The sequence below is a fragment of the Misgurnus anguillicaudatus genome, chromosome 23 (genome assembly GCF_027580225.2).
Source record: "Misgurnus anguillicaudatus chromosome 23, ASM2758022v2, whole genome shotgun sequence".
NCBI lineage: Eukaryota > Metazoa > Chordata > Actinopteri > Cypriniformes > Cobitidae > Misgurnus > Misgurnus anguillicaudatus.
The window spans coordinates 25,828,759-25,851,098 of NC_073359.2; the positions used below are offsets into that span (position 1 = coordinate 25,828,759).

The window sequence follows — 22,340 nt, forward strand, 5'->3', positions numbered from 1 at the left end:
TACCTTTTTACAATCTTTTCCGATTTTTTCTTTGTCACTGGCTTTGAATGGCACATAGCCTGGCGCAGTGCCCTCTGTATAGGCAGCTTGACGCGCGATTGGCACTGATCTTAGATCAGTCACACCCCTCCGCAGCTTTTCCGAATAACCAGTGTCTTTTTGCCTGTTTCTCTGAAGCAAAATCTTATCTAAATGTCAAATGAGTGGATGAATGTGGTTGTAGTTTGTTTTACTTTGGTTAAGTGCCAACAAACTACGCTTTCTCTCCGCTGACTAACCTCTGTAGTGAAGTGACAGCTGACATCTACAAAAATCCGTTGCCAGTTTGGAATTTATAGCGTTGGGTCGCTCCAAAATGGCCGCGAGAGGTGAAGGGGCGTTTCATTAGTACTTTCGCAAAAGTGTTTTAAATGTGTGTAAAACGTAAATAAATAACATTAGATATATAATTACATCATTTAAATTATATATTGTATGAAACAAAAATATGAGACAAATATTTGTACGATTATTGTCGTTCTCTGAAAAGTTTTACCCCGCGACAGGAATGGTATGTTCCATTCCAGGCGTTTGCCCAGCATCTGTTCCAGGATCAGTTGCTGCTGTCTTAATCCACTTTTCTGTCATATATGGTCAGAAAGAAAAACAGCTGCCAGATCAGCTGAAGATGGTAACCTCGACAAAAAGTGTGCATACGTGCTGTATGTGTCAGATGTGTGGACAACAAACTAATGGCTGTTCTTTGTACGGAGGGCTCTCGCTTCCGTTTCTTTTGATCGATATTTTATACTCCTAAATTTAGTTTCATATTATATAGACACGCACACTCGATTTTCTTGGTTTTTTATGTATTCATACATTTATTTTTGTGTTGCTTTTTTTGGTCGAAGTGGATAAATTTGAGTCAGGATTAGTGTGTTATTTATTTTATATTAGTGTGTTATAACGTGACGACCTAACACACACGCACATTCTTTGTGCTGGAATAAGTGACACTCCACTAGCCTCGGAAAACCTTTCAATAACAAATAGAGAGAGAGAAAGGGCACTTCCCCAAATACCAGTGACGTACTAACTACCGCCTTTCTGTATTAAATCCACACCGAGCCTACTATAAAAGGGACGTATGTAAATAAGCAAATAAGTGCAGACAGACAGATAGATAATTTATTTAAATCGAAAAATAGATCGATAGATGTAAAAATAGTTGCACTCATCATTACGTCATGTGCTAACAGAGCCTGCATGTCAACAAAGTGCAGCAACAAACTCTGTAAAAAATAAAAATAAATAAATTGTGCAATCAAGAGCTATTGTGTAAATGATGTCATATCAGACAGATTTACTGCTAGTTTATAAAATCAATGTAACGTTATAGTTAATATTATATTGCACGATTTGATGCACACATTGCAATGTCAATGCGAACGATATATTGCCAGAAGTTTGTATGCTACAAGCGATTTCCTGTAGCTCATTTGGCATTTTGGCATTGCGTTGGTAGCGCAAAAGGTTACTAAATTAAAATGTTTCTATTACTTTAGTTAAAAACTATAGATAAATCTTGAAAGGGACTTTGACTTCAATCACAAGCTTTCTATCCACCACAGCCCCGCCCTCGAAATACACGTCACATGATTGACAAGCGGAAACCCTTGACGGCTTTGACTCTTTACTAAAAGATATACAGCCAGGACTTACTAATCTTATCAATCAAGAAGCCCTATTTAAAGTATGACATTTTGACTAACATACTTAATTATCATGCTGTAAAGCACACAAATAAAACAGCTAGTTAACTTCATACAGTAGGGGGAGCTGAGGTCTTCTTCTCTCGTGAGAACCGCGCGAAGCGAGAAACACGAGGAGGCGGGGCTTCACTCTCCCTTCGACCACAACAAAGATGGAGTCGCGATATGACCGCTAGCCTGTCAATTTTCATGGCGACGCTCTGAAACTGGCGTTGAACTGAAGATGGACGCGTCAAGTTTGTTGGATCAGATCGCGGAGAAACGCGTTTGCATCGTCGGGTCCGAGCTGGTGGACAATTACACGGTCAGTTTGATTATCTGCGTTGGTTTCGTTGTTTATGCATACCGGTAATAAAATACGAAAAGAGATGTCTAAATAATAAGAAATACATTCTTAGTACTGTTAACTTACATAAAGACGTATATATTTGTAATTTAATATATGATTTATAGGCTAATAAAATGTATCGTGTGTTGCATAAGACCGAATGTTTGTTAATTATAGTACACAAGTCATAATTATAAGCGCGTGATCCAGATATCTTTTAATGTGTGGATGTATTCTGTGTTAAATTATTTAAAAAATAATTCATAATTCTTGATGTTTACGCGTCTTTTTTACTGTATATAATATTGTCAGATGCTCATTAGCTTAATAAACAATATAAATCCTAATGGTTTCCATTACGAAAATACCAGTATCAACTATCAGCTGTTTATTATTAAAGCCATTACACAGTCCATTATTATGTATTCCAGGAAGATTTAATGGTGTCCCATTCACTAATTATGTAATGTTCTCACTCCTATCAGGTTTACATCATTGAAGTCAAAGTTGGAGATCACAGCTGGACGGTTAAACATCGCTACAGTGACTTTCATGATCTGCACGAGAAGGTGAGTAATGTTTAACAACGCTTTCATAAAGAACCGGTCCTGATTTGTGATATTGACTTTGTGTGCATAGTTCACAGTGATTGACAGATAAAATGTTTGACATTTGTTGACTTCAGCTCACTGCGGAAAAGAAGATCGATAAACATCTGTTGCCACCCAAGAAGATCCTCGGGAAAAACTCCAAAAGCCTCGTCGAGAAGAGACAGAAAGAGCTCGAGGTTTATCTGCAGACCCTCCTGAGCAGTTTCCCGTCCTCGACCCCTAAAGTCCTTTCCAACTTCTTGCATTATCACTTATATGTGAGTGTTTTCAAAAGTTAACGTGTTAAGTTTGTAAATCTGCTATAAACTGGTTATATATTACACATAGTTTGATTGTACTTTGGATGACTGTGCTTTGCATGCATGCAATTTTTCATGCAATGTTATATTATGCATTGTATTCTCTTATCTCATCCATAAATAATTAATACTAGGAATGACAAGGCCTGTTATGTGCACGCTAGTGATGTTTGTCACAAACAGTGGTGGTATTGATACTGACATCTGAATGGCTTTTGTCTGATGGAGGCATATGACCCGTCTAAGTGAAAAAAAATATGTTAGTGTGTTTTTGCTTATATTCTTTGAGCCACTTTTGATTCATTTATCAAAATATTTCAAAAGGGAGCATAAAGGATATGAAATGGAAATCTGAGTTTTTTTGTATTTCCCTACTGAGATCTCTCAGGAAATGAACTCGCAGGATGGAGGATAACAGCTCAGTTCAGTTACCATCTGAGCCGGTGCTAACAATAGAGCTGCGCAATATACGTAAATCGTAAAAAAATACAGCAACCATGCGTATCGCAATGGTTTGCAATAATTGAATGTTTTTATTATTTCAAAATTTATGGAATGTCAATGTCTGTCTATGTACGAGTGCATGTGCGTTTTGACATGGAAGGTGAACAACGATCAGAAAGATGTAAAACGTTTGCTAGCTATTTCATTTTAAATTTATATTATAGTTTAAATGTGCTGTGTAAAAGGTGCTATAGTTTAAAGGTGATTTTAGTGGCATCTAGCGGTGAGATTGAGAATTTGAACCATCGGCTCAGTCCATCGCTCGGCACTCCCTTTCGAAACGCACAGTGAAGCTAGTGACAAAATGCGCTGTGTAAAGCAATTTGTCAGTTTAGGGCTACTGTAGAAACATGGTGGCGCAAAATGGCGACTTTCATGTAAGGCGACCCGCAGTGTATGTAGATAAAAATGGCTGATTCTAAGCTAATAAAACAATATAGTTAATTTTGTAAGGGTTTATACATGATAATATTGTTATGTATATTATATTGCATTACTATCAAGAGATCCTCCTTTAAATATATTTTACAAACTTACAACAGCACCCCAACGAAAATTGATTATCGTGATGCCGCAAAAGCTATCACATATCGCACCCCCACTAAAAACCGCACAGTCCTAGTTACTAAAACATATGAATACATTTAATGTCTTAATGGAATAGTTTTTTGTGTTTTCATTAAATAACAGTGGGATATTATTGTATTTTAGGCACTTGAATATGTTTAATATTATGAGAATTGTATGTAACGTTACATTTTTATCTTGAACTTATTTTTTCAGGAAATCAATGGAATTGCTGCTGGCTTGGCAGAAGAGCTGTTTCATAAGGGTTTGTTATTTATGATTTATAGGAATCAGAAAAATAGCTAATTTTGAAAACATTATAATGCATTATTTTTGTCATTCACAGCAATCACAAAATATTTTGGGTGGGGAATTCATAATTAAAAGTTAATTAAAATGTCTCAATGGACCTAAAATAGCATGCTTCATTTTATGCACGACTGATGTGTGTGTGTGTTTTTTTTTAATGGCTGATACCAATATTGCGAATACATGAGGCTTATAACACAGATGTAATTACAGTGAATAGGAGACAGATTTGGTAAAATAAAACATTTATTGCGCGTTATGTGATCACAAAACCAGTCATAAGTAAAAGGTATATTTGTAAAAATAGCCATTAATACATTGTATGGGTCAAAATTATAGATTTTTTTTAAATGCCAAAAATCATTAGAATATTGAGTAAAGATTATGGTCCATGAAAATATTTTGTACATTTCCTACCATAAATACATTAAATATGTATTTATCATTAGAAAAGATGTGTTGCTAATGACTTTTCTCAATATTTCTTTTTTTTGGGCACCTTCAGATTCCAGATAGTTGTATCTCGACCAGGGTTAGGGTTATTAAAAAATTGACCCTTAAGACTAGTTTTGTGGACCAGGGTCACATATATACACACACACAGTGCCATGTTTAAGGTTCAGGAAATACTTGTGCTAATGATAAAATGAAGTAATGTGTCTTTGCTCAGGTGAGCAGCTGTTAGCTGCAGGTGAGGTGTTTGTACTGAGACCCCTGCAGCTGTACGCCATCACCCAGCAGCTAAAACAAGCCAAACCCACGTGTGCCAACGGTGATGCCAAAACTGACCTCGGGCACATTCTGGACTTCACCTGCCGCCTCAAATATCTCAAGGTGTGACTTTTATTGGTCTCGGTTCACGATGCACAATTTTTATATCGGAGATGTTTATTGTTAATTCTGCAAACTCAGATCCCTGGAATGAAAGGAGCGGTGGGTGCGAGTAACATTGAGGAGCAGAGCCTACCATTCGACTTGTCCATCTTTAAAGCACTTCTCCAGATTGAGGTGAGGATGTCCACATTCTGCATAATATTGAGAGAGTTATGTATCGTGGATGATTGACATCTGTCCGTCTTTAGATCAGCGATTGTGATGTCGGACAGATCGAAGGTCTGCCGTATCTGAGACCCACACTGGCCACGCTCAACATTCACCGATCAGCCAGCAGTATGAAGGTACTTTTTGAAGGATCATTTTGTTGTTGATCCGTATTAAACAATATCTTGATTTGTTAAGGGCCACGACATTGAGCTATCTTAAAATCGGGTGTTTTTAGGGTGAATTGATTGTATTGGTGTCTTTTAGTGTAAGTAAAGCATTGAATTGGAAAATTATATGGTTTTTAATTTAGTAGTTGTTTTGTGTTTTTATTGAAGCAAAACATTCATGAAGACATTGACATTAGTTATGTCTCCATTATTCTTCAAATTGCGCAAACTCGTATAGCGAATTGAGAATGCGACCAATGGAAACGCATCAATTTTGCATAAACTTCTGCGTAAAAAAAATCACTTGATCATTCACAGAAGAGGTGTGTTTTCGACGACTTGTGGCGCCAAACGAACTAGCAAATTACATCAACATACAGCAAGAGAAATTCAGAAGTCGACTGCTTTGTATATGCTTTTGAGTCGCTCTTGTGCTATTTTCATGTTAGCGCAGCGCCGTTACTGTGCGTTTACACCAGATGCGTAAAAGGCGGCAAAATCTTGCTTTTCGCACGTAGTTGGACGCTTAAACATTTTTGAGTTTACTCGCTTCACTCGTGCCTGAAATTCTAGTTATACGAGACATTCACGCGTAAAGTTGCGTCATGGGAGGGGCTTATAGCTCAAATGAAGTAAACTTGTCTCACTCACTTTTTCCCAAACAAGATCCTTTAAATTCCTGTAAAAGTACGAAGATGTCTCGTGTAGCAATGATAATTGTCCTCCATTGTTTTTTTGTTTTTCTGCCTTCCTGTAATCACGTCACTGCTAGAGCAAGCTCCTGATTGGTTAACGCGGCACGAAAATCCGCCAAAGTTCAGATTTTATAACTCACGCTTACCGTGCCTATTTGCGTCTTTGCATTGACTTAAAGGTGCTCTAAGCGAATTTACACGTTTTACACCATAACATTTTTTTGTTACATACAGCAAACATCTCCTCACTATCCGCTTGCTACCTGACCGCTGATTAAACTGTAAAAAACGCGATCTCTGTATACAGCCCAGGCTCCACAAACTGCGATAAAAACACAGTGGCCAAACCTACCACCACGAAACATAACAAAGTGTTCCAGCCAATAAACGACAAGAAGGATTTGAGGGTGGGGCGCGTTCATGAAAGCACGGAAGGGAGGGGGAGGAGTTAGCTACGGTCCATTTGTTTGAAAACAGTTCAAACATCAACAAAAAGTGACGTCCCACAGATTCGCTTAGAGCGCCTTTAACATGTAAATTACTCGCGCTTGCCGCCTTTTCCGCGTCTGGTGTGAACGCACCATTAGAAATCGAACACACTCATCAGCATGGTTTTTGGAATGATTTAACGCGAGACAACAAAATGACATTTTAGTCGCATAAGATCGGTTAATTGAAACAGCTTTCAATTGTTGACGTTTAGAAAGTAATGCTAAAGTTTTGCGCCAAACATTAATGGAATCAGCGATTTAATAATCAGTTCATCTAATAAATGATTATCTGTTGACAGGAAATCTTAGTACCTGAAGCATCCGAGTTTGCGCAGTGGGAGCCGGAGGGCGTCCATACGGATTGTCCCGTGACGGCGATCGTTTCCAAATGGAAGACGCTCACGACTCTCGACATGAGCCGAAACTTCATTCGCTGCATCGATGAATCAATGGTGAGTTACAGATTCGGTATTACACTGTGTGTAAAATCAGATAAACATCTGTTGTCTTTAATCGTATTGATCTTGACCTTTTTGTCTCTGCAGAAACTGATCCCTGCAGTTGAATTCCTCGATCTCAGCCACAACGAGTTGTCTTCAGTGGAAAACCTTCAGGTATGATCTCTAAAATCAATTTCATGTTTTATATCATATCACAGCTTTCAAGTTTTTGAACATATTTACAATATTTTCTTCAGCATTTATACAATTTGGTTCATCTGGACCTGTCCTTCAACAAACTCACCGTCATGGAGGGCGTTCATACTAAACTCGGGAATATCAAGACTTTGAATCTAGCTGGGAATCAGATGGAAACCCTCTCTGGACTTAGCAAACTTTACTCCCTAGTTAACTTGGATTTAAGCAGCAACAAATTAGGCCAGGTATGCATCTATAATTTTATTTTTGAAATAATACTTGCTGTTCCCGGCGGTTTCATTTTGATTTTTTCACAGCTGGATGAAATTAAACACATCGCCGCTCTTCCCTGTCTTGAAAAACTCGCTTTGGCCAACAACCCCATGTGTATCATCCCAGACTACAGAACTAAAGTTTTGGCACAGTTCTGCGATCGAGCATCGGAGGTATTGTACTCTTTATTATACATATTGTCCTTTTAGATACGCTGCAAAGCTTATTATATTCACAGCCATTATGGGCCAAAACTGTCTTTGCTGTTTAATTAGTTGCAAACTTGCAAAACCTTCAAAAGGTATTTTTGCTTTGAAGTATGTATTCTTTGTCATTTGCACCCTTTGTAGTAGGCACCCTAAGCAAAATTTGGTTAAATAAAGATAAACTTTAAAGGATAAACCCTACGAAGGATGCACACTTTGTAGTATTCACCCTACGAAGGGTGCACACTTTGTAGTATGCACCCTACGAAGGATGCACACTTTGTAGTATGCACCCTACAAAGGATGCAAAACAAGTAACATTTAGAAAATAAATATAAATCTTGCACTGCAAAAAAAAAGATTTTCAAGAAAAAATTTTCGTAGTATTTTTTTGTCTTGTTTTCAGTAAAGTTATCTAAAAATTCTTTAGAAAATAGAAAATAAGTCTAGTTTTTAGACCAAATCAAATTCAAAGTGTTTTGTGCATAAAATAAGCAAAATTTTCTTACATTTTTCTTGAATTTAGTGTTTAAAGAATATTTTCAAGTATTTTTGCTTTCCCCATTGGCAGATTTTATTGTTTGTTTTATGCACAAAATCACTTAAATTTGATATTTTTGGTCTAAAAACTAGACTTATTTTCTTGGGCCGTTTTGCTCAACAAGAAAAAGCATCTTAATTTAAGAATTTTTTTAGATAGTATTTTTGTCTTGTTTTCAGTAAAAAAAAGAATTTTTTCCTTGAAAATAGTTTTTTGCAGTGTGGGCTATGCACCCTACAAATTATGCACACTGTGTAGTATGCACCGTTTTGGCAAACCAAGTAACATTCAGAAAATAAATATAAACTTTGTAGCATGCGCCCTACGAAGGATGCACACTTTGTAGCATGCGCCCTACGAAGGATGCACACTTTGTAGCATGCGCCCTACGAAGGATGCACACTTTGTAGCATGCGCCCTACGAAGGGTGCACACTTTGTAGCATGCGCCCTACGAAGGATGCACACTGTGTAGCATGCACTGTTTTGACAAAACAAGTAACATTTCAAAAAATAAATATAAATCTTTAGGTATGCACCCTACGAAGGATGCACACTTTGTAGCATGCGCCCTACGAAGAATGCACACTTTGTAGCATGCACCCTACGAAGGATGCACACTTTGTAGCATGCATCCTACGAAGGATGCACACTTTGTAGTATGCATCTTTTGAGGTATTCACCCTTGGCAAAACAAGTAACATTTGTTAAAATAAAGATGAACTTTGTAGTATTCACCCTACGAAGTATGCACCCTATGAAGAAAATGCATAGCAGATGTGTTGGGATGGAATTGTATTAGCATGAGGTTGCACACGTGATCCTCTGGGATGTTTTGGCAGGAAATGTGTTTTTTTTAAATGTTTTTTATTCTGTGTCCGACACTGCAGGTGTGTTTGGACGGCACGACCACTACAGAGAAAGAGTTTGATACTGTTGAGGTCCTGAAAGCCATTCAGAAAGCCAAAGAAGCTAAAAACCGAATGGCAAACAATGAGAAAAAGGTATTTTGGAGAATTTGTAATGCAAAAGTGAGAAATTTTTAATGGTAGTTTTTTACTTTTGAATGTGTCACTAAGGTTGCTTTTGTTAAGGGGTAAAAACTCAATAGACTGTGTCTTAACTTAATGATCTGGATGCCTACACTTTCAAAAAAAAAAAACATTTGGTATCAATATGTACCTCTGAGGTACTAATATGAACTCTTTAGGTACAAAGATGTACTTTTTTGACAATATTTGTCTGAGCATTTTTGAGTACCACGTTTAAGCTTTTTATTATAATGTTAGGAGACTCATATGATGGCCACAAATGCTGTCTAGGTACTAAGATTTACAGCTTGTTAGAAATATATGACATGCATCTGTAGTGATCCAGCCAGATAAAGACCTGGGTTGCAACGCCCCCTGCTGGCCAGAACCTGATAGTGACTAAATTTTTTAAACTAAACACATCTGCAGTCTTTGAGGAAACATGCAGTCTTTATCATAAAAGATAGGTGTAGTACATTTAAATGTATGCATTTTTATAGAAATAAAATAGTTTGCTTTTACAAAATGAATCGTGCACAAAAAGAACAGGGACATTTATTCTGTAAGTAAACGGCTCCATGCTTTTTTTTCAAATGTTTTTCGAAGCTTCACCGCATTATTTTGTGCAAAATCTACCGTATTTGTTATTCCGAATATCCATCCCGCATAATTCCCAATCCCATTAGTTTATTCCCACCGGCTTATGCTTTCCCTAAGAGGAGCCCTGATGTTATTGTTATCAGGTGAGTGACGCCCCGGGTCCGGCCGCAGGTGGGCCGCAGTCATCGTCCTCCTCTGCCTCGCCCTCCCTGTCCCGCTCCACCTGCTCCAGTCAAGGTAATCATGTATGTATCACGCTGCAGGGACACGGGGGCGGGATCAAACTGACAGCGTTAAAGGGGAAGTGTGTAATTTCTGCCTTAGGAGTGACTGTAATGGGAAATACAAAAATCTGAAACATTCCCCTTCCATTGATCAGAAATGCAGAAAGGTCCGCCCCCAATCTCGCACTATTGGTTGTGGATCTTCGCATATTAAGGTGGGATGGGAGAATGCATTTTATTTGAATGTTTCATCATCAAGCTTCATATCTTAAAAAAAGAGTGATAGTTTACCTAAAAATTATAATTTGTTATAAACCAGTATACATTTCTTGCTCAACACAAAAATATTAAACATAATTCAACATGGAGCACCATTGACTCCATAGTAGGACAAAAAATACTGTGGAAGTCAATGGTGCCCCAAAATTGTTTGATTATAAACATTGTACAAAATATTTTTTTTGTTCAGCAGAAAAAAGACATTTATAAAGGTTAGGAAGAACTTGAGGGTGAGTAAATGATGACAAAATATTCATTTTTGGGTGAACTATCCCTTTAAGACGGACAGTTTTGGTCACCATTCACTTGTAGTGGGTCTAATTCCAGTTAACTATTCCTTTAAGATCTATATATTACACACATCACCTTTAAACCTGAAAAGTTTATAATGTCCCGTGTGGCAATTTAACAGCCGAACACCAAAGTATGCAGTATCCAATATTTTGGATATTTCTTTATAAAGGTTTGCGGACTTGAATGTTTAATCCAACAGCTTTCATTAAAGTAAAGTTGAATTGGTATTTCTGTATTGTTTAATTGTTATGAACTTTTGGTTTCCTCTTTATTGATCTCGAGCTTTTTCATTTCTGTTCATCTGAATAATTTGTTTATATCTGATTTATTGCCGTTCTGCTGGTTTAATAAAGTTTGGGAGTCTTGGTACAATCACCGTTTAAATCAAGATATTTCTTCTCATGTTTTCTATACATTATTATGTGCATTCATTTGCTTTCCTTTGCAGTTTCAAACTGGCCTCAGTGTTGAGTTTGGTGATTATTAATTCACATTGGTTGCTGTAATTCAGTTTGGGACTGATTTATACCTCATTTGATCTTCATCTTTTCCTCCTGTGAGTTGGTTACTAAGCAACCGCCTCCGGGTGCTTTTGATAGATTTTCCATTTTTGCAAGCTTCATGAATATTAAGAATCGCACGCTTGTGTAAAAGCTATTAGAAAAGAGTCTTATATAAAAAGTTTATATTCAGATATAATAAAGTGTAAGCTCAGTAGTTGAGCATCGCATTAGCAGTGCAAAAGATCATGGGTTCGAACTAGAGATGCACCGATATTACATTTTCCCGCCCATACCAATAGCCGATTATTCAGACTGATATCAGCCGATGCCGATAGTTTGGTGTTTTTATATAATGACCAATAATATTAAAGATTTTCTATACATAGAGCTCTTTTTTGATTGACTGGATCAGCCATGACTATCGGCTGTTTATAAATTATCGACCGATAGTGTTAAAATGGCTTTTATCGGCCGATACCGATTATTGGCTGATGTATCGGTGCATCTCTATTTTGAACCCAGGGAACACACACAAGTGCATATGCAAATTTAACAAATAGATTTTCAACAAATCATCACTTTCATACCTTCAGTGTGTCAGAACTGATTCTGTATTTTAATCTAAACACAAACATTATAAACCTAATTTATGTGAGATTGTTTTTTAGAATTGTGTTAAAATTATTCGCATTTTTGTTCCCAAATGATAAATTTAGGCTATGTTTAATTAAATTAGATTTTTTTGTAGCTTAGTAATTTAAGAATAACTTTTATTTTGTTTTCCATGTTCGTTTCAGATATAACTTGTAAAGAAAAAACTTTTGTTACCAAAGAAATATTAACTCCTGTGGATTCTACATTTACCCAGAGATGCTATGATGTTTACAATACAACCTGCGATGTCGACCCGCAGGTTGGTTTATATTTTATCTCGCAATTACAGGATTGATGCACAGTGAGGATCCTGCAATGTCTTTAACTGTAATCGGCTTGAATATTAGTAGTATCTGTACCGATAGTGGAATAAATTAAATTTTCGAAGTTACCTGCAAATAAACAAATTGCCAGTTTTATTATATTTACTATTTAATATCTTAATTGCAGGTGAAAACTGATTCCTGTTTGTCCCCTGAAGTCACCCGTGAGAGTGGCAGGTTCGTTTTCAATGCACTTTTATTAAAACATTTTCTACACTATTCCATTGGTGCAACCTCCAATGTTTAAAAATATATGCATTTTTTTTAGCTCCTGTTGTTGTGAAGAGGTCTGGAAACCCTGGACCACAAGTCTTTCCAATCTCCACTTGCCTCCTTCATTACTTCTTTACAACAAAACCAACCAAGACTTCACCAACAAGCTTTCTGCGCTCATCAACCAGTCCGACAGAGAAGAGTCAACACCAAAACCACCCATCACAACTTCTTTAGAAGATACAGACCAAGATTGTCCTCAATCTGGGGATGGATACTTCGAAATGAGTGTAGATGATAGTCAAGAAATCATGGGCTGCTCTTCATCAAATGTACCTGATGATGTAAAGAAGGACTCGGACGATGTAAATATAGTGGTTTGGTCTTTTTGCGTCAGTGTTGGAGAAGGTTTGAGTCAGCGGCCATCTTGTTTGGTAGCAACAAACGGTTCGCTGGTGGTTTTCAATGCACGGTTAGAAGAACCAGCAAGCACGTTGGAGGAGCTAATGGAGAACCTCGAGAAAGACTTGGTTGTGTCGTATGCTGACATTGTAAGCTTTCGGTTTGAAATTCCAGACGTTTGTGTCTCCTTAAAGGTTAAGTGTAGCAATACACGCTGGTTTTTCTTCGCGGACACCCAGAGTCTGAATGAAGTTCACTCTTATGTTAGTCCTCAAGTGAACCAAATTAACGTTAGTGCTACCTCTAACGTAAAACTGTTCGTCCGACAGTTTCTAAACTCGTGGGATTTTGAAGGAAATGAGGGCAGTGTTAAAGGCGGACATCTGATTCATTTCTTCAATTTCGATTCGAAATCTACCTCCGACAAAGTCCCAAACACCTCGGATGTTTTATTTCAGATCAGCGACAAGGACCAAACTTCCAATCCCACGATCCTCTTCATGACCCCTCGCCATTTCTGCGTTCTCAAAGTCGACTTCATCGCCCTGGCGGGTCGAGACCCCTCTGAGGCGAACGCGTTGCGTAGCTGCTCCAAAATGACCCGCATCCCTCTTTCCTACATGTTTCTCGACCCCAGACAGAGTTGCTCATGTAGGAACTCAACTTTTGGTGGTTTTCGTGGCGACCATGTCGTAGAGTTAATGGCGGGTCACGAACGCTTGACTGTCATTTTCGCTCTGCCGAAAGAGAAATTCACCTTCCTTCGAGACTTCGCCTGGCTGCGTTCCAATCTCAGAGAAATTAAGACCATCACCCTACAACGCCACTTGAGAGTTAGCAGTTGCCACGACTCCTCAATAACTAAGCAAGGATTTCCAAACACCAGGTAAAGGAGATTAAATTTTTGTCAACAAACCAAACTTTTATTGTTTTTATAAGTATGTGTGTTTTGTCGTCACATTCGCAGCGTTCCTCAGGATGCAGGACGGCCTCATCTGTCCCTGTCTCTGCTGTATCCAGCCACATCTCTCATTCAGCAATTGACCGAAGACAACCAGTGTCCTTCACATCTCACGCTGTCACCGTCTTTACTCTTCCTCTCGTCTTTGAAGGGAGAACAGCTCATTCACTTCTTCCGCGATAACATCGCAGAGGCGAGTCATTTTACGCAATTGTTCTTTAGGGATGTAGAGTTTTGACACACTTGCGTTTGTTTATTGACATTGACCTTGTTACGTTTTGGCAGCTGCTGTGTTTACAAAAGGAAAATCGTTCGTAGTGTTTCCCACTCATTCGCGAGTGTTTTTCCGGCCTTCTGTAATTAGTGCCGTGTTTTAACAGGATATTCCAGATAGCGTTGATCCAGGAAACAAACACACCCAACATTTACGATCTTCACGAGTAACATAGATTTATTTTAGGTGTTTAAAGTGTATTTGTTTTTTCAAACATTGTACTATGCTTGATTTTGATTGGCCACAACATTTTAAAGTTTTGAATTATTGGCTGTAATGCAGGCCGTGTGACCGCATTACATTTCCGCTTCACCAAAAACAACTATGCAATCAAACAGATTAACCAATTAAAAGAGCATAATTAGTTAGAAAATAAAAGATAATCATCTTAATAATCTCTGTAATTATAGATAATTATCGCTCACCCCCTCCCTCTATCTCTTTTTCGCTCACCCTCTTTCTCTCTCTTACCCTTTCTCCCTCCCTCTCTATTTCTCACCGTCTCTTTCTCTCTCTTTCTTACTCCCCCTTTCTCTCTCTTTCTTACCCTCTTTTTCTCTCTTGCGCACCCTATCTTTCTCTCTTACCCCCCCTCTCTCTCTCATCCTGTTTCTCTCTTTTTCATATCCTTTCTCTTACCCTCTCTCTCTCTCGCTCACCCTTTTTCTCTTACCCTCTCTCTCGCTCACCCTATTTTTTTCTCTTAAAGGGATAGTTCGGCCAAAAACGATATTAAACCCATGATTTACTCACCCCCAAGCTGTCCGAGTTGCATATGTCCATCGTTTTTCAGACAAACACATTTTCGGATATTTTAGAAAATATTTTAGATCTTTCTGTTCTTTAAATGTAATGTTACGGGGTCCAGCAATAGTCCACGACCTTCAAGTCCAAAAAAGTGCGTCCATCCTTCACAAATTATAGTTATAAACTACCTTCCGGTAGCGCCGCCATCTTAGAGTGATGCGCATTCAGGATGAGAGCTTACGCAGCGTACAGAGTTTCTCTGCTGCTGCTCTGTGCCCTCCGAATTTGTCATACGTCACTAAGAAAAGTGCGTACACTACGCTAATACTCTCTCCTGAGTCTAAGATGGCGGCGCTACCGAAAGGTAGTTTATAACGTTAATAACATTTTAAATATGGATATTTCTACAACAACACCGCACGGATTACCCACAGAAGACCTTTGTTTATCATCCTGGAGCCGTTTGGATTTAATTTGTAAAGGATGGGCGCACATTTTTTTGACTTGAAGGTCGGGGACTATTTCTGGACCCCGTAACATTACATTTAATCAACAAAAAGATCTAAAATATTTTCTAAAATATCCAAAAATCTGTTTGTCTGAAAAACGATGGACATATGCAACTCGGACAGCTTGGGGGTGAGTAAATCATGGGTTTAATATCGTTTTTGGCCGAACTATCCCTTTAACCTTTCTTTTTTACCCCCTCCCTCTCTCTCTTTCTCACCTTGTTTCTCTCTCGCTCACCCTTTCTCTCTTAACCTCTTTTTTTCTCTCACTCACTCACTCACCCTCTCTCTCTCTCTCTCTCTCTCTCTCTCTCTCTCTCTCTCTCTCTCTCTCTCTTTTCACCTTGTTTCTCTCTTTCTCTCTCTCTCATCCTGCTTCTCCCTTTCTCTTTTAGGCTATGTTTACATTAATGCGTTTATCCTTTAAAATGCGTTACTTTTGCTACGTTTACGCCTTTCATTTACACCAGTGGTTCCCAAACTTTTTCAGCGTGCGGCCCCCCTTGTGTATGGTGCATTCCTTCGCGGCCCCCCCAAAGAAAATTTGTGACAAAAAACTGTTATAAAACTTAACATTTTAATAATAAAAAAATTATACAAAAAAGTAGTGCTTTTGGTTAGTAGCCTTATTTTTTAGGTTTAATTACACAGAATTTATGATAAATTAATGTATTTCATAAAATCTCATAAAACTGGGGGCCCCCTGGCACCATCTCGCGGCCCCCAGTTTGAAAACTGCACTACACCAACGTTTTCGACCCTCATAAACGGATTCGTTCGTAAACGCTGCAGACCCTGTTTTAATATGAGAACTCAGACGTTGCGCTGCAGTGTAAATGAACATAGACGGAGTATTATGTAAACGAACAGCTGATCATTTTAAACAGCGCATCATTTTAAAAGTAAAAATAATTTTTATTCAGGTAAATGGAGGTTTGCAACGGAGGTTTTGCCAAAAATAGTAAACATCTACCAACCAGCTATTATAAATGCTATATCAGATTGTTTTAAAATGTATCCTTATAGATAATGTCTGTTTTATATTTATGTTTGAGTATTGTTAGATTTGAATATTGTTGTAATGTTGTTGTCTTGTTTAAATTTAGTTAGCTTATGACGAAAGATAGACTGTAATTTGAAACGCCATATAGGCCGTTGTAAAGGCCAATATGAAGGGAGAATTGTAATGGGTAAGACATTATTTTCGAGTTTATGTTTGCTACTTTAAAATGAATTCCGTTTCATATAAATTGTCTCCTTATTTTAATCAATGATTTGTTGATAAGTTTGTGAATATAAATTAAAAACAATAAAATCAACTTCATAATAATATTTAATGCTCGTTTAGCCGATTGCGCTTTTTGCTATTTCTGTGTTGCTAGCGGAGGACGTGCAAGGACCTCGCACACTTTTAAAAATTAACGTCATATTAATTTTTATTAATTAATTGCACACTGAACAGCGACAGGTAAGGGAAGATAAGTTATTTGGTGTTTACCTCTTATTATGTTTGATTGAAGTTTGCATTTGCTGAAATTTATTTTTGCTTCAAGTTTAGTACTGTTCACTTGAATGCTTCCTTTTTTAATCATAAAGACCTTTCTGTTTGGTTTATAACATCAACATTAACCTATTAATCATAATAATATTGTTGTAGGGGGTAGCTAGAACAATATAAGACTTTCCCAAGCACATTTTTATAGGTTAAAAAACAGTGTCTGTTGTAGTTGCCGGCAAAGGATCCAGGTATGAATTTTTGTCAATATCGCACACCCCTAGGCTGCATAAATGTGCAAAGGTAAGCTATTATTAGAGTAATAAGTTATTTTACACTTTTATGCACATGACCAGTTACGTGATTGGTCATGTTTCATGCGTTTATTGTCGTGTATAGTGTGGATGAAGATTCTTTTTAAAATGGCAGTATAAACGAGGATCGTTTTCATTTTAAAATGCCGTTTTAAAACGCAAATGCTCTGTAAACAGGGCCTTACCCTCTCTCTTACCCTCTTCTCGGTCACCCTATTTTTCTCTTTCATGCTTTCTCTCTAAATGTCTGAGACTTACTGCTATAATCTGAAGGTCATGTTCCTCATGTGTGCAGGTGGAGAACGAGGAATTGAAGATGATCCTGTGGACCTCAGTGCTCTTCTACACATCTCCTGATGCGGAGACGTCTGCTTGCGTCCTGCTGTCCACAAGAGCCATCTATCTCATCCTGGATGATTCAGCAGCGATGCTCGCCAACCAATCCAGTAAGCAGAACTCCAACATCATCTGCTAAGCCAATGTCTGTACTGTTTAATATGTCTGTATACATATTATTGTATTATAGTCATTTAATCCAGCCTGATATCTGTTTTAATACATTAAAACGTTATTACACAGTGATGTGGACCTGGCAACCATCTGAGCAAGTAGGCTCCGACTTCTTCCTCTCCTACAGCTTTACTATCAAACTGAAGGACCTTCAGAGCGTCAACGTTGGCCTCTTCGACCAGTACTTCAGAATCGTGGGTGAGTTTGTCCTGGCCCAGCTGAAACGGTTAAAAGTGGATGATAGGAGCTTGACAAATGCATTAGCCAATCTCCATTATACACAGTTTAATGATCAACGTACTAATAATAAAGTGCATGACACTGGTGTTTTTACAGTAAAGCTTTGCTATAAAAACAATCTGGTTTCATTAGCAGAAGCAAACTGCTTTCGTCCTTTGGCAAGCAGCCCACATTCTGTGCCGCATTCTTCGCATTTCTTGCAATGTGTCCGTGGAAGGCAAATGCATTCATTGTTCTGTGGGTGTTTGGGTAGTAAATTTAAACATAAATAATCTTTTTAAACGAAAAAACTTTAAAAAAGGGGCATTGTTTTTGGAGTTTTAACCTTGTTTCAGTGGTAAGAGCTGCCAAGAGTACTCACATGTGTACTGGCACGAATACTTGCAGATTTACAAAGTTCTTTATCGTGGTCTTTATATGTGACCTTGGACCAGTCATGAGGGTCAATTTTTTGAAATTGAGATTTATACATTGCATAAAAAATCTAAATATTGAGAAAATGTTTTCCATATTAGCAACTGCATCCACTCACAAAAAAGTTTTTTATATATAATTACGGTAAATGTCTTCATGGAGCATGATCTTTACTTAATATCCTAATAATGTTTTTCATAAAAGAAAAATGCATTGTTGGCTATTGCTACAAATATATATACGTGTGCCTTATGACTAGTTTTGTGATCCAGGGTCACATATGATACTTAAGATGTAGCGCTTAATTTCTCCCTCTCCAAAGGTCCTACAGCCGATCAGATCATTTCGTGTCTGACCCGTGATGGTTACGGTACACACCGGTTCCTTCAGCAGCTCATGATGGTTTTGTCACTGCTGGAGAAGGTTCCTTCACCCGAGCCGTCTGAGATGGACTTCTATTCACAGTTTGGAAACAAAAGCACAGGTATGACAACCACCTGACACAAATCCATGAGTCTCATTTATAAAATGCTAAGTAGAAAACTTCCTAAATTTGATCTTACGATCATTTCTCAAAAGCGCGCACGTGTGATTCCTAAAACGAATGTATGCATAGAAAACGCACGTACGCCTCACTTTCAGCCGTGAAATCTATAAATCCCAAATGAGCTTGTGCGCAGCTGAACAGTTGCAGATTTCTGCTTTTAAACAATGCCTAATTAATGTCATTGACCGATAAAAGAGCACCTGTCAATGTTTAAATCCTTTTCGAGCAGCAAGAATGGCTTATATTTCCAAAAACCTGCAGGATTCAGGCAAGCTAAAGTACGTATGTCTGCTTGGGCCCTGAGGTGGCGCTAAGGACCGTCTTTAAAAATATGGACTTTGCTGTGGATTTTTGCGTACGCACACTTAACGATCAAATCTGTGCATATGCACTAGGGTGGTCCTTATAATGGGTACATTTTTTGAAGTTTAACTCTCACCCCCTAAATGTGTAAGGATATCAATGAAAACACAAAATTTTAAATTGTTCCTAAAATATCTAGATGTTGCTCAAAGCCTTTGAATATTTCCAAAATCAAATTTTTTGCAAAAACTGTACCATTTAAAACGCACAACACACATAAAACTTGCTTCTTGGAGGGTAACTTTGTTCCAGTTATTTCATTCCCTTCTGATCCAATTAACCATATAGCGGACTTAATTTGTGTTGCTTCAGCCATTGTCTCAGTGACTATATTGTGTATATCGTCTATTGTGCTTCATTCACATTGAAGCTTTCTTGTTTTGAAAGAGATATCACAACTAAAAAAGTTTTAATTGCATTGAGCATGCTCAAATAAGTCCATTTCTGCCATAAGTATATATTATTAAACAATTATACATGTTTGCACAAAGTATCACATAATACACAAATGTGTTAAACTTCAAAGGTCTTGAGCAAGCTCTAAATATTAATTAATATTGAAAAACTGACCAATTTTTTATTTATTTATTCAAACATATTGGTGGGCTGAGAGCATGAACTTTTAAAAGTTGAAAAATAAGGACCACCCTAATATACACGATTTATAAATGAGGCCCCTGGCATAAACAGTCTATACCTGGATCTTTCTCTTGTTATTTTCTCCCAGAAAGTTTTTATTCAATCAGGACACCAAACACGTTATAGACGTAGTAGTAACAACATAAACAAGCGGCTTTCGTGGTCAACACGTAACTTCCGGTAAACTCCGCTAAGAATAAATAACAACAAAGTCCTTTTAAAGTAGTTTATTTATATAACAAACAAAATAAATAACAAGTAGATTACCTAGGAAACCAAAAACATTTGTTATTTTCGAGGGTATTTGTTCAAGAGTTCAGTTTAGCAACTAGTCAGACCATAAACAAACAGAAACCGGAAGTAAAGTTCCGACCAGAAGCGTAATTGCGTCACCACACGTGCGTCCGATGAAATTGTCTATAAGTAAATTCAAAATGTTGAAACTGACTAAAATTGTCTAAAAAAATATTTGCACTAATATTAAAATGGTAATAAACAGCAATATTTTAAAAAAAATGTATTACATAAAAACGATATTTATATCCAACCCAAAAAGGCACCAATAAAGAGCACCAATTATCCGATTCACTATTTTACATTTGTGGGTGTGTATTAGTACATGTTAACGATATGCAAAAGGTACAAACTCCAAAGTAAACGATGACGCGAGTTATCGTCTCCAACGTAAATCTCTTTTCTTGGACTACAACAAACACACGGATTGGCAACAGTTCACTTCCTGGGATTGGTGATGTAGTAAAGACGGACATATCTTAATTCCTCCCGCTTCGGACTCACAGCCTGTAAGTTAACTCCTGTCAGCATTGCATTGTACGCAAATCTTTCAAACATGGTAAGGAGCATCAAATTTCCGGCTGAAGTCAGAGGTATTCAAGCCAATCACAACGTACAGATTAGCTGGCCAATCAGGGACACAGAGCTTTTCAAATCCGTGTGTTTCAGGAAGAGAGTGAAATCTGGAGCTACAAAAATCTACAGTATGTCAAAAATAATGTGTTTTAACCATAAACCACGCAAACAAATTGTATTATACCAAATACACAAAATAGCGTTTTTAGCAATGAAATAGGTGCCATTTAAAATCATTGCAATATTAACATTGTTGCCTAATTTCATATCACCAGCAAAATCATTGCAAATATATCATAACTGGGCTCACTTTAAGATCTCCTAATGTTTTCGTTTTATTAAATCAGGTAAAATGGAAAACTACGAACTGGTCCACTCCAGCAAAGTAAAGTTTGTGTACCCCAGCGAGGAAGAGATCGGAGACTTGACCTTCATCGTGGCGGAGAGGAAGAGCCCTCAACCTCCATCTCACTCCTTCAACATCCTTCTCTACGTGCTGGTGTTCCAGGTCCACGTCATTCCGGATCAAACCGGCAAGAACCGAAGCCTCCTCCAGCCCAAAACTCTTATTCTCACCAGCACGGATGTCTTCCTGTTGGATGAAGATCACATTAGTTATCCTTTACCAGAATTCGCAAAAGAGCCACCGCAAAGAGAGAAGTACCGCCTGACGGACGCTCGGCGGATTCGCGATCTGGACCGCGTGCTGATGGGCTACCAGACTTACCCGCAAGCCCTCACGCTGGTCTTCGATGACGTTCCCGGGCCCGATCTTCTGTGTCATCTCACCATGGACCATTTTGCGGAGCGAGAAGGGAGGGGTGATAGAACGCAGGGGGGAGCGGAGGGTGAGGTACAGTGGTGTATATTCGTACCGGGAGCAGACAGCAGGGAGCGACTGATTTCTCTTTTGGCTCGCCAGTGGGAGGCGCTGTGCAGTAGAGAGCTGCCGGTTGAACTCACGGGATGAAGCATAAATAAATTTACAAAACTACAATTCTTTTTTTTTTTACATATTTGACAAAATGCATCCTGGGAAACTTAATATTGTAGAGTCCACATGAGTGTAATATATATAAATATTCAGTATTTAGTACATGTATTATTTTTTTATTATTTTCCTCTGGCTTAAGACTTTGCTTTTTGCTGCTGTTCATTTATTTATCTGCTGCTGTGTACAATCGAACATTCATCATGAAATGCAATGTCTGTTTTTTTGCAACAGTGTTATATTTTAATTTAGCGTAAACGTGCAGTGGATTGATTGTTTTAATGATGGATAAAAGTCTTTTTATACATAAATGCTGTTTTTAAAGTTTTATTGTATTAGGAAGTAATCAGATTTGAATCTGTGGATTTGTTTGTACAGATTGTTTTGTTCATTCGGGTTCGTAACGGGAAACCACAGAGCACATGTTTACAAAACACATTCAGCTTCGTGAGATTATTAATATGGGAACTCGAGACTTAACATGCACTTTGCGTTTCTAAGAAAATAAATGACATATTAA

At 37.8% G+C, this 22,340-nt stretch overlaps 1 protein-coding gene across 5 annotated transcripts; it reads left to right on the top strand.

Moving 5' to 3' along the window:
* The first annotated feature begins 1,656 nt into the window (after positions 1–1,656).
* Positions 1,657–22,340, top strand: nisch (nischarin). Of its 5 annotated transcripts, XM_055218484.2 has the most exons (21): positions 1,671–2,055; positions 2,565–2,648; positions 2,765–2,947; positions 4,277–4,325; positions 5,040–5,203; positions 5,282–5,377; positions 5,452–5,547; positions 7,066–7,218; positions 7,312–7,380; positions 7,464–7,649; positions 7,722–7,850; positions 9,314–9,427; positions 10,198–10,291; positions 12,152–12,267; positions 12,459–12,508; positions 12,600–13,832; positions 13,914–14,100; positions 17,542–17,692; positions 17,826–17,954; positions 18,733–18,894; positions 21,177–22,340. In XM_055218484.2, exons 1-21 carry the CDS (start codon positions 1,975–1,977, stop codon positions 21,797–21,799), a joined length of 4,149 nt encoding a protein of 1,382 aa, XP_055074459.2. In that variant the 5' UTR covers positions 1,671–1,974; the 3' UTR covers positions 21,800–22,340. The 5 variants fall into 5 exon arrangements, 1 of the variants encoding a protein (XP_055074459.2); XR_008647654.2 differs by lacking the exons at positions 12,459–12,508; positions 12,600–13,832; positions 13,914–14,100; ... (2 more) ...; positions 18,733–18,894; positions 21,177–22,340 and adding an exon at positions 11,300–11,407 and having other exon boundaries at positions 1,657–2,055; positions 10,198–10,299; XR_008647655.2 differs by lacking the exons at positions 12,459–12,508; positions 12,600–13,832; positions 13,914–14,100; ... (2 more) ...; positions 18,733–18,894; positions 21,177–22,340 and adding an exon at positions 11,300–11,407 and having other exon boundaries at positions 1,658–2,055.